This window comes from Lepeophtheirus salmonis, chromosome 7, assembly GCF_016086655.4.
Source record: "Lepeophtheirus salmonis chromosome 7, UVic_Lsal_1.4, whole genome shotgun sequence".
In the NCBI taxonomy this organism is placed as follows: Eukaryota; Metazoa; Arthropoda; class Copepoda; order Siphonostomatoida; family Caligidae; genus Lepeophtheirus; species Lepeophtheirus salmonis.
In genome coordinates, this window is record NC_052137.2 from 5289523 (window position 1) to 5305830 (window position 16308).

The 16308-nt window shown below is 30.7% G+C and overlaps 1 protein-coding gene across 1 annotated transcript in view; it reads left to right on the forward strand.

Annotated features, from left to right (window-relative positions):
• Positions 1–16308, forward strand: part of nAChRalpha2 (nicotinic acetylcholine receptor alpha2) — a 65931-nt gene that overhangs the window by 7524 nt on the left and 42099 nt on the right. The window contains exon 2 of the mRNA XM_040716792.2: positions 14796–14840. Within this exon, the coding sequence (XP_040572726.1) occupies positions 14796–14840 (45 nt within the window). The remainder of the gene's footprint in view (positions 1–14795; positions 14841–16308) is intronic.

Here is a 16308-nt window from a genome sequence, read left to right on the forward strand (position 1 = left end):
AAATAGACAACAAAATACATTGAAAATATAGTTTCTATCTTGTTTCCTCTTAATTCTTGGCAATGTTTAAATACAAATCCTTATTAACACTCTTAAATTTAGATACACGTCTTTATGAGTATGTTCTGTGTAGTTTTTAGCGTAGATATACACTATACAGGGTAGAAATTTTAAATCAGGAAAAAATTACACCTTCATTCATTCACAATCCCTAGAGCGATGTTTATGAAAGAGTGCACATCGAGTGACCATTATTTTGTGCTTTCGTGCAGGGTGCACGTCCAAGGAGAATATGAAGTTTACAAAGCTGACCAATCAAATGTTTACGATGTCTCCACAGCTTTAAGGAGTCTGATGGTTTTGGAACAACTTATGAGCGTTCTGAGATGGAAAAAAATCCGGCACTATAGACATCCTGAAGCTAAAGGGCAATAAAAATGTGTTTTCCTAAGTACCCGGATCTCTAGTTCTGAATCCATTGGACTAGAATGTGTGAGGCTTGTTCATGAGAGATACCAATAAACGTGCAGCTCTTCATCAAAGACTGTCCCAGGTTAGAGCCTGTTTTTAATACTGGAGTTGGTTGGTTAGATTGAGTAATTGACTTTACAATGGATCCCTATCTGTAAAAGCGAATGATTTGGGAAAGGCTGAATTAATTTTGGGAAATATACATTTTTCTTAGATTTTCCGTTTTTAAAATCCTCCCCTGTATATTAGGGTGATCACTCTACCCCTACCTCTTTTGATCTTACTGGTCATTTGCATGGTCTTGAGGTTGGATTTACTGAGCCTCATAAAAATTGGGAAATATATAGTTTTGGCACATTCTTGTTTTCGATCAGTTTAAGAAAAAATAATAATCATCTGAAATAAAAGTTTTACATCTCCATGAAAAAATAAAGGAACCATGCCATTTTTCCCCAGCAATGCCAATCAGTCGGAAGGAAAAGTCTGAAGAAGAAAATGAAATTGTTCTAGATGATTTATTTTTTAAAAAGATATGAAAAAGTATTCTAAAACAAATTGTATGCTCCTAGAAAGCCCAATTTATTACGTCAGTGTACTGGAATGGAAAACTTATGAAAATTCCAATTGCTTGGAAGAAAGATTAACTGAAGTTTTTTCGGAAATAGGAGGAGTAAAATTACTGGGTGTTCCTGCAATACCATACAAAAATATTGGTTTACTCGGAAAGAGAATTACAAAGGCTACTTTTATTTTATTGAGTGATTGGAAATGTACAGAAAATGTTAGGGCTCAGGGATTTGACACAACAGTATCGAACACTGGGAAACTATTTGTGGCTTGTGTATCTATTCAAAAATTATTAAGAAGATAGAAATAAAGTTAATGTGGTTTTTTTGTAGACATAAAATTGGAAAAATATTGCTTACACATTCTTGAAATTTCATTAAAAATTGGAAGAGTAAAAAAAATCATGATCTTTCATTATTCAGAAGATTTAAAAAAAGTTTTGCAATATTTAAGCACGAAAAAACGGGTTCTCTTTCAATAACTAGAATGCAAAGAGAATTGAAAACACACAAAAAAAAAAATGATACCTTCATTCTGCGTGAAAGCTTAGAAGTTTGATTATTCGAGCTCGTTTATCTTGGTGATACATCTCTGAAATTCAAATATCTGGAGCTTTTCACAATGCAAAACGGATGGCCAAAATACTATACTCAATTTATATGATTCTTTTATAGGGTTAAATAAATTCATAACTCAAAGAAACTGTTTTTAACCAATTATTTCAATAGGAAAAAATATTTTTTTTAGTATATTTCTTTCTTTATCCGCCCCATCTTCAACTTTTGCTCCGATAAATGATTTAAATCGAAGTCATAATGCTCTAGAATATAAAAATGTACATCCTACTTTGTCAAGAGCAACTATCAAAGTAATTGGGTTCTATATGGGCTAATTGAAAGAAAAATTGGTTCCATTAGCATTGTTAAGAGAGTCTATCGATGAAGTGGCAAAAAAACAATGAAAAAAAAAGAAGGATTTTGAGCAAAATTCTCATAAATAGAAAATACTTTAATATACTTAAATAGAACTGGATATGAAAAACAAAAATTTCCAAATGAAACTAAAGACTATACAACTTTTGAGTCAAAATTCATTGAGACCGATAGTTGGGCTTTATTTCGGATATAAAATATCTCTTCTGATTTTTTAAAGACATGTCTATCTAAATGGAAATCAAACCGTACCTATTTTAATATAAAATCAGTAATGAAAAACCTATCTGCTGTAAATGATGTCGCAGAGAAGGGAGCGTAGCTAGGCAATAACTAGGTAGACACATACAAAAACGAGGAAAACATTTCCACAAACTACAAATAGTCAATATTTGTCGTGGTGGTTTAGTTTGCCAGAGAAAAAATCGATCGAATAATTGAATAAATCTGTATTTAAAAAACGTGTATTGAAAGAAAATGGAAATTATTCAGAATTCTTTAACAATATAAATTCCTTTGAGAATAACATAAAATGAAAAATATCCAATATGTTTAATCAAGATATACTAATGTAAGATATTGTTCAATTCTCGGCAAGTTTTGAAGAGTAGTTTAGAAGGTAAAGTCCAGAATAAAGGCCAATCACATCCCGTAACTTTTTGAAAAAACGGGGCAGAGCAATCACCCTTCTGTATATTTGTAGTGTACAATTTGGGATGTATGTACAAGTTGCAACTTGTATAAGCAAATTATATTAGTGGTGATTTCTTTGTTTTAAAATTCATTATTGAATTAGAACCTATTAACTCCAAGTACTGTAAATCCTTCAAATAAAATGTTTCATCACATGTTTGGGGTTTCAACTTGGATAACTTGCTCATAGTTACTATTAAAACATATACATCAAACCTATTTAACCTTAATATTTGTCGTAATAAATGGTTTATATATAGAGACAAATCTAGATAAAGAGAACTACTAAGTTACAGAAAGAAATACTTCTAAGCGAAGTGTAAAAAATAATAGCATTTTTTGATAACGAAAGTACGTTGGTGACTTGTAAAATAATTTGTTCGTCATTTCAAGGCATGTTTATCAAGCATAGTCCATTTATTTCTCTCTCTTTTTTTTCCTGAGAAAGATTGATTAAATTATTTATTTCAATTTCTTCAACGAGGGGTTTGTCATCCCCGTTATACTGAAATAATTTTCTTCTAATAACATAATAGAAAAAAACGAATGAGTTAAAAAAATATTTGTTTATTTCCATCTGTGAATTTTGAAAATTGACTGCGTAAAATTGCGCGATTAGATACAAAGAGGGGTCCCAAAACTTGTTATAGAATGACTATATTTCAGAAACCGTGATTTTTATTAAATCAAGACAATAAAACTCAAATCCAACTTAAGAAATAATTTATTGTTATATATATAGTCATATCTTTTGTTTGATATGTCCTCCTTCACATGCAATAACATCCTCGTCACGTCCTTGTACCGATTGGCAGCTCTTGATGATGAAGGCCTAGTCCTTGACGTCTAACATTGCATGATGGCAGCTTGTACCAAATACGGATTTCTATGAGAGGTACGCCAGACATTCTTCTTTAAGACACCTTAACTGTAAAGTCTATGGACTTGATGTAAGGCTGGAGGAAGGTCACATGTAGTTACGCTAGAAGTCAGCCATATTATTGCTGAATAAGTTTTGGTTCTTCTTGGCTGTATGGGACTTTTTGATGTTGTAGTCAGTCTGGATGGAGATGTCAACGATCTTTGCAACCTTCTCGGCACTGATGATACTGGCACGGAGGAGATCGTACACGCATTGCCTTTTTTTCTGTAGCTCCGACATTCTTACACTAAGGGATATGAGATAAAAACCTTATTTATTTTTGGTTCAACTCTTGTTTGGTTCTGTAATGAAACATCGTAATTAAAAATATGGGGGGGGTCGTAATTAAATGCTACTCTGTATACAGCATTGCTTCTCAAACAATAAAGTTAAATGAATATTTTGTAATTATAAGCATTGTAAAGTATGGAGTTTTATTTCTTGTTAACTTCATTTGTTCGAAAAAGATAATTCTCTTTTGTTTTCTCTTTTCTTTAACAGAGAAGAAAGCCTTTTAATTAATGTATGCACTTTTTTAATACTTCCATGTTTGTTGAGATTTATTTTTATACATAAAATATTTTACATATAATTAAATAAACTTTATGATAGATTAACTTTAAATCTGCTATTTTTATCACAGTATAACTTTTTATTACCATCAAAAATTGAATTTTTATGCTGCAATGTGAACCTATATATATATATCAACCTACGCTTTTTATTGCGTCATGTTATCGAGATCATCAACTCACCTACTCTTACGACGATGGCTTAAGTCTAACTGCATATATACTCAAAACAATGATTCCCAGTACAGGAATATACGAGTTTGAACTTATCGCTGAGAACGTGTTAAAAGAGTGTGACAGTCCCACGTTATAACGTCCTGTCAAAGGCAATTCCAAAAAATTCTATTACCTTTATTGAATTTCACAACTTCTCCTCCATAAAGAAACAAAAAAAAAATTGCACAAAATGATGGTGTTCCAAGATTTGTGTCTTTTTCAAGGACTAATAATGACATGAGCAATTTTTATTTCAATATTTAGAACCGATGCGATCCCCATATTTTATGTAATGCAAACGTATTATATATATGGGGATGTGAATCCTTAGGTTATCTTAGAGGTTGAGTTTTTTTGTTGGCAATCTGAACATTGTTTTTTTAAGCTGTTATTCATATATGCCAGATTATAAGGAAGGTCAATTGAAACCAGGGAATTATTGAGAGAAGTTTCAAAACTCATAACACTTTGATCATGGTGAACCCATATAAATTTTATGTCCTCCTAATTTTAATAAATGGTTCTGAGATCTGAAATCCTTTCCAGATTCTACGTGATTTAGTCCTATAAGCTATATTTGTGTCGTTTTTTCAAACATTGGAAGATAACGAAAGCTATCCTTACAAAATCGAAATCCTGTACCTCATCACCCTTTATCATTGATGTGAGGGTTGAGTGATTAAAATTAATTCATATTTCGATATAGTAAAGCATAAACAATTAGTTACAAAAAAAAAAAACAGAGCTCTCCTACTTTCTTACAAGTCGCGAAAATGACACTTGAACCAGATCGACAAATTTCCATTCGAGCACTCCTTGACACTGGACGTCTCATAGGCCACTGTCTACGCCATAACTCGTCCGCAAGTCCAAAAAGTTTGAAAATAAGTGTGCTCTGTCAAAAAGTCCAAACTGAACCCGCAGGATTTAAAAAACAGCCTAGCCAGTCCCCTCAAGTCCATGAGGCCCCATGCAAGAAATCTCATGGTTTATCACCAGATTTTCCAGAAAGCTATCAAAAAAGTAGGTGGAAAGAACCTCTTCAGAGTGGAGAGGCCACTTGTGATACCAGCAATGAAAGAAAGCCATGAGTTTTTGAATGAGTCGTTTAATTTATTTTGAGCTCTATATTTGCACTTTTGAGCCCCCTATAGCCCTGATGCTAATCCCCACGACAACACCTTTTGGTGCATGGCAAGAGGAAGACCTGCAGTTTTTGTCATACAAATATCGAGTCCCTCAAAGCCACTATCAGCCAGCACTGGTACGCAATGACGGAGGACTACTACCACAGCGGATGCTAGGTCTTCGGCCACAACCTGGAAGCCATCATTGCCGTTTAGGGAGGCTACATTAATTATTAAGAGACCTGGGACACACATCTATTTAAAATATTGATTTTGTTGAAGTTCTATTGTTAACTAATAAATTATCTTGTTGATGTTTAAAATTGAAAGTGTTCCGATTGTAATGGAACACTCGGTACTCCATTCAAAAACAAATTGAGCTGCATGCCTGATTATTCCATGTGTCTATAATTTCATTGTACAAATGAACAAATTATAATCTAGTTATACCTAAGCCCTGAGATATCTTACTTTTCTACATATGTACATCTTGAATATACAAGTTTTGGTGAGCTTTTCTTATAACATGGATTATTTTTTTCTTTCCCCCTTACCATCCCCTTTCTAAGATTAGAATAGAAGGATAAAATGTGTGTTTCTATTGTGACATTCAAGGGAGCCAAAACTCTTTATGATTCCATGCAAGGAAAATAAGTTATAAGTCAAGTTTTCAAACAAAGTGATTTTCTAAGGTTTTTATTTAATTTTTTAATTAAAATCTTATTATTCATTTTCATTCAAATTATTTATGTATTAAATCAGTTTCTTTTTATAGAAATCAAAATACAAAATAGGGGATAATATAATCATTAATATCAGTTTAACTTTTTAAATTAAATACGAAAAAAACAACAAAACAGAATATTATTTTTGTGCATATATTTATATATGCATACAGAGTTGGAAGCCAAGACTTGCAGTAGCATGACTTAGTTACAAAAAACATAGCAGATGAGACAACTCAACCCCAATTTATGAAAATTTCTACACACTAAAGGGTGGTCCTTATAACTTGGAAAAATCTTTAAAGGCTTATAACTAATAACCAGACGGGATAAACCCATATATTTTTTTTGTTATTCGAAGCCTACATTTAATGAATTATTCATAATGAAATCTGCGTCCCTTGATAACTTTGCACCAACAGCACCGGAAGCTTTGGTAGGCCCGTGAGACCACGTGCAGATCCACAGACGAATGATACTTGGTACAGGAAATATTCCCCAGAGATAGAAGTTGTATAGGTTCAGGTCAATGCTGTTTGCAAGGCAAAAAAGGAGGTACCTAACATATAGACATTTTTTTTAGTGGAATATGGATCTCTTGAAGAAAAAAAAAAAAAAAAAAGTGCAATCCTTCAAATGGGGCCCCAAAAATATGTCTTTCGAAACATAAAAACATTGCAAATCATATAGTTCCCTTAGTTTTACACTGATTATACCATCAAATTCAAGCTCCCACCCCAAAAAAAGTTACAATTTGATACCAAAATCAAACTTTTATCATGAGTTATGACCTCTGAAATGAGTGATTAAAGTTTTCAATATGTGAGATAAAATTTTAAAAAGGCCCATACCTCGCTAACCGATAGGTTGATTTAAAAAATATATTTTGGGATGTGTAAATTTAACTGCATACATGCTATTTTTAAATATTTTTTCACATAATTCAACCATAAGTATTTGTTGATATATAATGAAAATATACTATAGGGGGTTTTCCCCTCTTTCTGAAATAAGTGTTGAGAGAAAAAAGATTAAAGAAAGTTAACGTTATATATGTGTATTTTGTTGATCTTCTTAATAGGTTCAACCCTCCCCAAACAATAGTCATTACAAAGTACGTTAAAGATATATTTTATGATAATAATGTTTTCTTATATTTACAATAAGTAATAATTAATCAAAGCAATGGGTGAATAAACATGTAGGATACATCGTCGAAAGTTATATAAAATGGTAAAAAAAAAAAAGAGTACATTGTATTAATTTACTTGCACGTCATACATTCTCTTCTTATCTCGAAATTGTAGACCGTGTAAGCGGATAGTTGAAATACAATTACGGCAACCATTTAGTAATAAGTAATTAGTAATAACTTCATTAAGTGGAGCAAATATATTATTGGAGGAAAGAGAAAAAATCCCCAAAATCATTTATCAATTTTACTCAACTATAGAATTATTGCTGGGACTTGTTGACAGCTGACTAAAAGTTAAATATAGTTCAGCCAATCGACATTCAGAGCACGGGTAAGAGAAAAAGAAAGGGGAAAAAAACTCAGTTACTTGACATAAAAATTGATTTTTAAGTTTGGTATTGGGGAAGTAATGATACAATTTATATGATTTTTTAATGAAACCATTCAAATACCATCATGACTGGACTAATTCAGGTGCGACAGCAGGATATATATATTTTTTTTTTTTTGGAGGGGGGCTAAGTTTTTTGATTTTTTTTTTAAATTATAATTTTACGGAAACAAATTAGAAAAATTAAATTTTTCTGAAATTGTTTTTCAGAACTCCATAGATATTCTCAAAAAATTGAAATTTGAAGAATCCAGAGCTGTTCACAAAAAATTCTAATTTTTGGAAAAAAATTTAAAAATTAAATTTAAAATTTCTTGGGAAAAATTCTAAACATTTGATTTTTCGTATAAAAATTCAATTTTTGAGGGAAAGAATTCAAAAATCCATGGCTATTCACAAAACATGAAATTTGTAGAACACTTTAAAAAAAAATCCATAGGTATTCTCAAAAAATAATTCAAAAATACAGAGCTCTTCATAAAAAAAGACTTTAAGTATAGTCCTGCATATAAGTCCTGAAAATTGATTACGTTCAGTCTTTGATGATATCATTCTACTTATTTTTTTAAAATTAGTTATAGTACTGATAATCCAATAGACCGGTAGTCTTAAGGACCTGACCCAAGGATTGATAGAAACGGTCCTTAGACTGGAATTGATCGAATAAATAAATATTAACACAACACTTGGGGAGTCCAATCGATGCCAAACGTGAGGAGTTTTGTAAATACCTGGAAAGAGATGGTATATTGTAGAGCCTCACTTCAGTTCTGGTGTCCTTGTACAAGAGATTGGAAAAATCCAAGGATGGCCTGTTATGCCTCAAAAATAACTTTGATATTGGAGTTGAAAAAGGTCAAACTAAGGAATGCCTCTCTTCTACAAAAGATTGAAATGCTCGAAAAAAGAAAAAAAACAGGTCTAGAAAAATAAATAGAGACAATAAAATAAGGTGAAGCAGGCCAAAAAACTTTCGTAAGTGAGTCGAACAATAACATTGTAGAAGAAAGGAGGAACAAGAATTTCAAGATAAAATGGAATCCAGAGAATCTGCCGCAATATATATCTAGCCGAACCCTCACCCGACTGATCTAACCCTAGAGTTCCCGTTTTGGATGACATTTTAATCACCAGAAGAGTACTGCTTTGAACAAGTCCATTAAAGTAACAAGGGATGAGATGAGATCACAAATTATTACTTGAATGTTTTCTAAGTACTCTTGTTACTTACCCCAATATTTGCCCTAATAAATCATCGAATTTTTAAGGAAAACACCCAAGGACCGACAGTTAAAGACCACTTCAAAGACTGAACTGAATAAATAAGGACCGACAATACATAACCCTCACCTTTAAGATACGAGGGGAATTTAGAGTGGAATACAAGAGTATTCATATTTTCTTTCCCAAAAGAAATGAATGACAACTTAAATTCAAACTGGGCATTTGTCATTGTAGAAAATAATTTAGTGAAACAAGTATTTCTGAGAAAGAGTTCCTCCACAAATCAACGCTCAATATGTTTTCTTAATATGTAAAAATACTTTTTTGATTAAATTTTCTATTAATTAAAACATTCATTTAATTTCAAACTCTCAAACATAAAACAAATATACAGTTTATCTCTCTAGTTTTGAAACAATATATGTATGGAGAACATTTTTTGACGTTTCTTTTTGAAATAAAATATATATGTGTTTTAAAACTATTATTTATTCAGAATTATTTAAAAACTTACACACATTGAATATTCATGAATATAGTTAGTGAAGAAATATATTTTCTTCTTGAAAAGTGGAATATCTGCTGATACTAATAAAAGTCTCTTTTTTTTTGTAAATAAATCATCTCATTTAACATCACATTCAGGAAATAAATGTATTTATCAAAAAGGGGACATACTTCCATTGTATTGGGTTTCAAATATTAAAAAATGATCTGGATAGGATAAGTGTTGGGAGATAGTTTGAGACCAATTCTTTTTAGGGTTCATTTCTAATCCAATCTGGAGCAATATTTTGCTCGAGACCTTCGTCTCGTCTCGTGGGTTAAAATTTAACTGCTTTCTAATCATGAATGTTTTGTGGTTTCATTGTATGAACCCATTGCCTTTTGATACCAATTAGGAGTAGAACATATTTAAAGCATTTTTTAATGTTCCTTTAATTGGTCTGATGGAGTTGCACTTTTTCAGCATAAGTAAACATTATAATATTACATTTACTCCATCCGACCTAGAAATATTCATTGAAGTCCGTAAACATTTACATTTTGTCTATCTACTTCACTAGGAACAGCTGGTGTCCGAGCCTACAAGAGAAGATATTTATATTATTAACGTCACACACCATTTATATATAAAATCAGCCTAGAGTGAATTTTAAACGAGACATGATCAAGACTGTTTTTTGTGGGTCCAATCTCAGGCAAATTTTTCCAAGTGGCAGATCCAAAACGAATTTACTTACAGCTCAATACACAAAAGCAATTTCTGTATCTAGAAGTGAACATGTTGAGAGAAATTGGTGCTCAAATATTAAAAAAGGATATTGATTATGGCAAGACTAGAGAAAATGTACAGAATTGGGATACAAAACTTGGAGTAGCATGATTTAAATACGAAATTTGTGATTTCATGGAATCAAGAAACCACCACTTAAAAAAGTAGGCGTATGTTTAAATACTAAATTTAGGTAGATTGCTATTCAATATGTCCTCCTTAACAATCTATAATACACTAGACACGCTAGAAAATAGAGTGATAGCTGTAGACGATAAAGGCAGTGTACATGGCGTGCCACACTCACTTAATGGCAGCTCGGAGCGAATCCATATTTGGATGATAGATGCAGCCAACTTTTTATGTTCAACTCATCCAAACTGCAAAGGCCCGGGGGTTGAGGTAAGACCTACAAGAGGGTCACAAGGAAGCAGGCAAGAAGTCGACCATATTGTTTCTGGAGAAGTTTTGGTTCTTTTTAGGATTATGGCTCCATTCTCATTCTTAATGGGGGTTTTGAATGTTGTACGCGGTCCGGATGTAGATTCCAACGGGTTCTGCAGCTAACTTGATACTGCCACCGGCGTTAATGAGATTGTATATTTGATCAAAACAAGACAAGACCTGACGAAATGTGACGGACAAAATGAGGTAGAATATAAAGAGACGAGAAGAAATTGAATTACACAATATATGAAATAACGAAACCAAGATCAGGCAAAATGAAAAAAAATGTCACAAACTTTAGATATAAAATATATAGTATTAATATGTAAGCATCATTCTTCATATTTAGATTCAAAGGCCAGATGCTCTACTTATCCACAGTATTCCTCTTTTTATGATCATTAATGTGAAAATTATGAAAGGCGATTGAAGATGGCTCCTTTCTCCTTTTTTTTTGTTTTTCCTCTTTATAATCGTACAAAAATTTTGCGGACAAACCAATTCATCAAACGTTATATACATATAAGTCTTTTAATATAATATTTTCATCATGTATTTTAGAAATACTGTAAAAGTAAAGTTTTACATAGGTAAATTACACACATGTCGGTCATTTTGTTGTTGTTCATTGATATTAAAACTAGAGGAAATCACTGAAACGAAGCACATGTTCAAATACATTCTCTTCTTTCATTTCACAATTATTTTACTCTTAGTTGGTCAAAAAAAGACAGAAAAAAAAGAATGTATGTTTTGATGCAGCATTTGTTTTGAATCGGCAACCTAATGGGTGAACTAAATGCAAAAAGGCGTCAGTTATCCTACTTTTTGACACACAGATAGCTCAAAAAGACATCACTGCCAACGTAGGGATCAATTTGAGGACTATCCACAATATTCTATATACGAAACAACCAACTTTACCCACGTTCCTCGTATACTGAATATTGTTGATAGTCCTCAAATTGACCCCCAGGAAGAGGAGTTCCGCCCCCCAAAATTTGGAGTATTTTTGGTCCTTGGGCATTTGGCCTCAGTCATCCCCTTTCTTGAACTCCCTTGATTACCTTTGGTGGGGAGCTAACGAAGGCATATCAAATCCAACCCCACACTGAAATGGGGATTAACTCAAGTCCACCATCTCCAAAGTGGACTCTAATTACCTTAAGAGTAAAATTGAGAAAACCTGTACCAGCTTCAGGGACTATATTGAGGCTTTCATTGATTTTAATATAGGACATATCGAATAAGATGCAACCCCTGTAATTTAACGACAATTATTGGTCGTACATATTTTTTTTCAAATCAGTTTATAAAATTTTGAGTTAGTGAACCAAAGAATTTAGTTTCTTTGCTGAAAACTTTGCTTCCACACTCTGTATAAAAGCAAAATTGGTCTGTTTGTCCACACTTAATAACTCGGAGTAATAATGGGTACTCCCAATAGTATATTCATAATTTCACAAATAGACTTTTTATGTGACCTAGTAAGGTTGATCATTATGTGGGTTAAAACCCAAATAAAGTAACAACCGTTTCCCCTCAATTAATTTCTTGGACTATTGATCTTCCCAAGACACTGCTCTATTTTTAAAAAAATTGTGTGTATCATATTTTTACTATACCTTCTATGTAAATACTTAATTTATCATATGCTTTTTGTTTCTAATTTTTTATGGGATGTTACTTTTTTGTTTGTGAGCTAGTATTAATAAATTCTGGAATTAATTATAATAGATGTTTCAAAGTATATTTTTGAAGGGTTTATTATTTTTTATTCTCACCAACTAAGGATATGACAAAGATAGATTGAAAGGAGAGTAGGTAATGTCTTTTTTTATATAGAAAGTGTCATTTTTGATAATAATATATTAAGTTAGAAATATGTAATATATTCACTTTAATATCATTTTCTTCAACTACTGCTTTAGATTATGAATTCATAGGCATAAAAAATAAAATGTTAGTAAAGTCCTAAATATAATCACTTATGATAATAGTACCTGTCATATGTAACAATCACTTTGGTCAAATAAAGTTTGATATTGCGAAAATATTCATTTTAATTCTAACATCCAGCTTTGATATAACTCTTTTAACACTATTTATTAGGATTGGAGAAAAAGTTATCAATTATATTTTTTTCTTTATTTCAATGCTTTATCAGAAATTGATTTTTTTTTATTTTTTTCAAAAGTAAAAAATTGCGAAGCAGATTGTATGATGACTAACCTTTTTTCTGTCAAAATCAAACTAACAATACAAAATGGCGGATATTTTAAAATACTTTTTGGACATGAGTAATAACATACTAAATTAGAGAATTAAATGAGAAAATTACCTTTTATCAGAGTTGTATATTTCAATAATTTCATTAGTTTAATTCCATTTATATATATTTTATAGTTTAAATTTATACCCATAAATTTAAGATGTCTATGATCTGTGGTCAAAAATAGATTAAATTCACTTAAAAATGTGGTTATGAATGTAATTGTTTTCTCTTAATGGGTTTTAATTTGCATAACTATGTCTATGTAGGGTAGGGAGAAAATTGTTGTAAGAAACAAAATAGATTTACATAAATATGCTCATTTTTTATTTTTTCTCTAAAAAAACAAAAATTATGCAATTAAAATTTTTTGAGCTTTTATTTAATTAAATAAATTGAAAAGAGAAATTTGCTTTCTATCAATATATGGTGAATACACTCTATATATACTTGAGCCTTTTCGTTTTAATAGCTATATATAGAATGTAGGTATGTTATATATATACAGATATAATACAACGTTACTGTTCGCTAATAAAAACGCCTAACCAGGTTATTTATTTCACAAATGGAGACAGATATAGATCTCAAACATAAAATAAAAGTTGTTCAGAATTCTGAGTTACGTATATAAGACAATGTTTTATTCTGGTCAGACAAGATTCCAGGGCTGTGGAGGGCGACTTTGTTTTTTTCACTTATAAGTTGATTTTAGGAGAAGGATTAGAGAGTTTGTCTCAGTATGTATTAATAAAATAATTAGAAATAAAATGGATAATGCGGGTAATTCCTAGTTAATTATATAATATTAAAAAATTATACGATAAATGTTACATTTGCTTTGCAAATGTTGTAGTATACGCATTGATAAAAAAGGTTGCAGAATGAAGAACCAAATAGTTTTGAATGATGGGATTTCACAAGAACCACAATCCTTTATGTTCATATTCCGTCACAATAATATATGTGATCACATTCAAAATATTCGATTAATCCTAAATTTCTATAAGTCAAGTTGAATTCTTAAAAAACGTTTTTTATTTCGTAAAATTATAAATATTTGTGGTTAATTTAATAGTTAAATAGAGGTACTCAATTAAGTGTTGATTGTTTGAAGTCCAGGAGTAGATATGGGGCTATTAGACTCTCCCAAGTTGGGCAACAAAAAAAAATTAAAATGCCCGCAATGTTTGATAAATTTATAATATACAATAAAGTATATTAGATTATTTGAAATATATTTTGTTCCATATAAATATTTTCTTATATAATTTATATTTAATTTTCTCACTTTTCAAAAAATTGTCAACATTTACATTTATATTAGATAAAAGTATCATTGACTATTTTAGGAAATTTGTGTAAAATTGTTTTATTTGAAGTTTGAAAAAAAAAAAAAAGGTCTCAAAATCTAGTATACATGTAACACGCATTATTTTTTTATCCTCCTTTTCTTGAACCACTAATGGCAACTTTTTATTTTAGTAGAAAAGTTATAAATGAAATAAATAATTAAATTAAAACTATGTTGTAATGAATGTCTTAAGGAAAGAAAATAATTATCATTTTAATCACATTAGATAAGAAGGACAACCCAAATAAGTTAATTTAATTTCTTAAAACATTCATATAAATATATTATCTTCTTTTATTTCATATATCATTTTCATAGCCCTTAGTTGGTAAAAGAAAGAAATATTACAAATAGTTTGAATATACATACTTATATAATATCTAATTCATTATTTTTTTATATATATTCCAGAATCTCAAAGATCAAATCCTCACTACCAATGTTTGGCTTGAGCATGTAAGACATATATATCATTTACTTCATAAATAGATTATGCAATTTGGTACGTGTTAGATCGGTCCTAGACTGATTGCCTAATCAATCTCTCCTCTCCCCCTCTATTTAGTCTATTTTTTTTTATTGGTACATTGTTTTTTTACTATTCAACGGTCGTAAGCACCGAGTAGTCCATTCTTCTGTCCTACGTTGTCTTAGTTAGGATTGTAGTATATAAAACATGGCCTGTCGATTCCCTCGTTTCAATTGATATGCCATGGCTATTTCATTTTTTATTCTTTTTGATAAATAAACAAATAATTAAGTTATACTATACTCATTCTCCGTTTTCAAACCGACAGGTAAGCAAATTCTTTTTGATCCCTCGTCGTTTACATAATATATATATATATATTTACCATGTTAATATTTATTTGAAGAAATTTTTACCATCATATAGAAATACAAATGTATATCTAGGCTACAAATAAAATTATACTAAGCAATATTATTATAAAATGTCAAATAAAATACTTTATACGATTTCAATATAAGGTTAAGTAAACAGTTCTGAGCGTTTTTCGCTAGATGTTTTTAGTGAGCTATATCTCATTAATAAGACATTGCATAAAAAAAGTGCTTAAGATAAGCTAAAAAGTTTAGCGTACAGTTAAAAAAAAGTTCATAGACTCTTTTGTATTTTGTAAAGCTAGCTGTGTGTTACAGCATTCCAAAGTGGAAGTAAAAAAAGAAAAATTTGATACATTCTTATGAATTATATATTTGTAATGCATTTAAAAATTGTGGAGAAATAAGACGTCAGTCAGACTGTGGGATTATTTAAGAAATATGCAACAAAATGACGTATTTGTCTAACAACTTGATGAGTTCGGACCTTTTAGGTTTCTTTTTGCAGAAAAGGTTGCATGATAGAATAAAAATAACGACTGGAAAAACGTATAATACTTGAGTTTTATGTTTTAGTCACAAACTTTCTACATTAAACTTAAGATATCTTGTTTCTTCGAAAAGCTTTATGATCGAAATGACGTTGTTCGGAGCTACGCCATTTCAGCTATTGTAGTTACCATAAAAGACCGCTAGGGACTGGTCATAGGACTGACATAATTTTATAAGGGCCGGATCTGTAGGATGTTAGTTTTTTAAGCCAATCTAACACTACATTCGGGGTATATATATATATGTGACGTGCCAAGATTAAACCCGGCTGGAATTATTTTCGTGAAAATCGATCAGTACGATAAAGATATATTCATTAAAATATATTAACAATTTTGCAGTTGTTTTTAACTGCTTCATTGCGTTTGATTCAAATTTTAAATGAAGACTATCATAAGGAAGCTCAAAGTTTCACCTATAATAAGACCATACTGTCAAATAAGATTTTCCTCTGTAGAAGTCCATATAAATGTCCTGTAAAAATATATTCTTATAAAATAATATAGCCAGAAAAAGAGAAATATTTCTT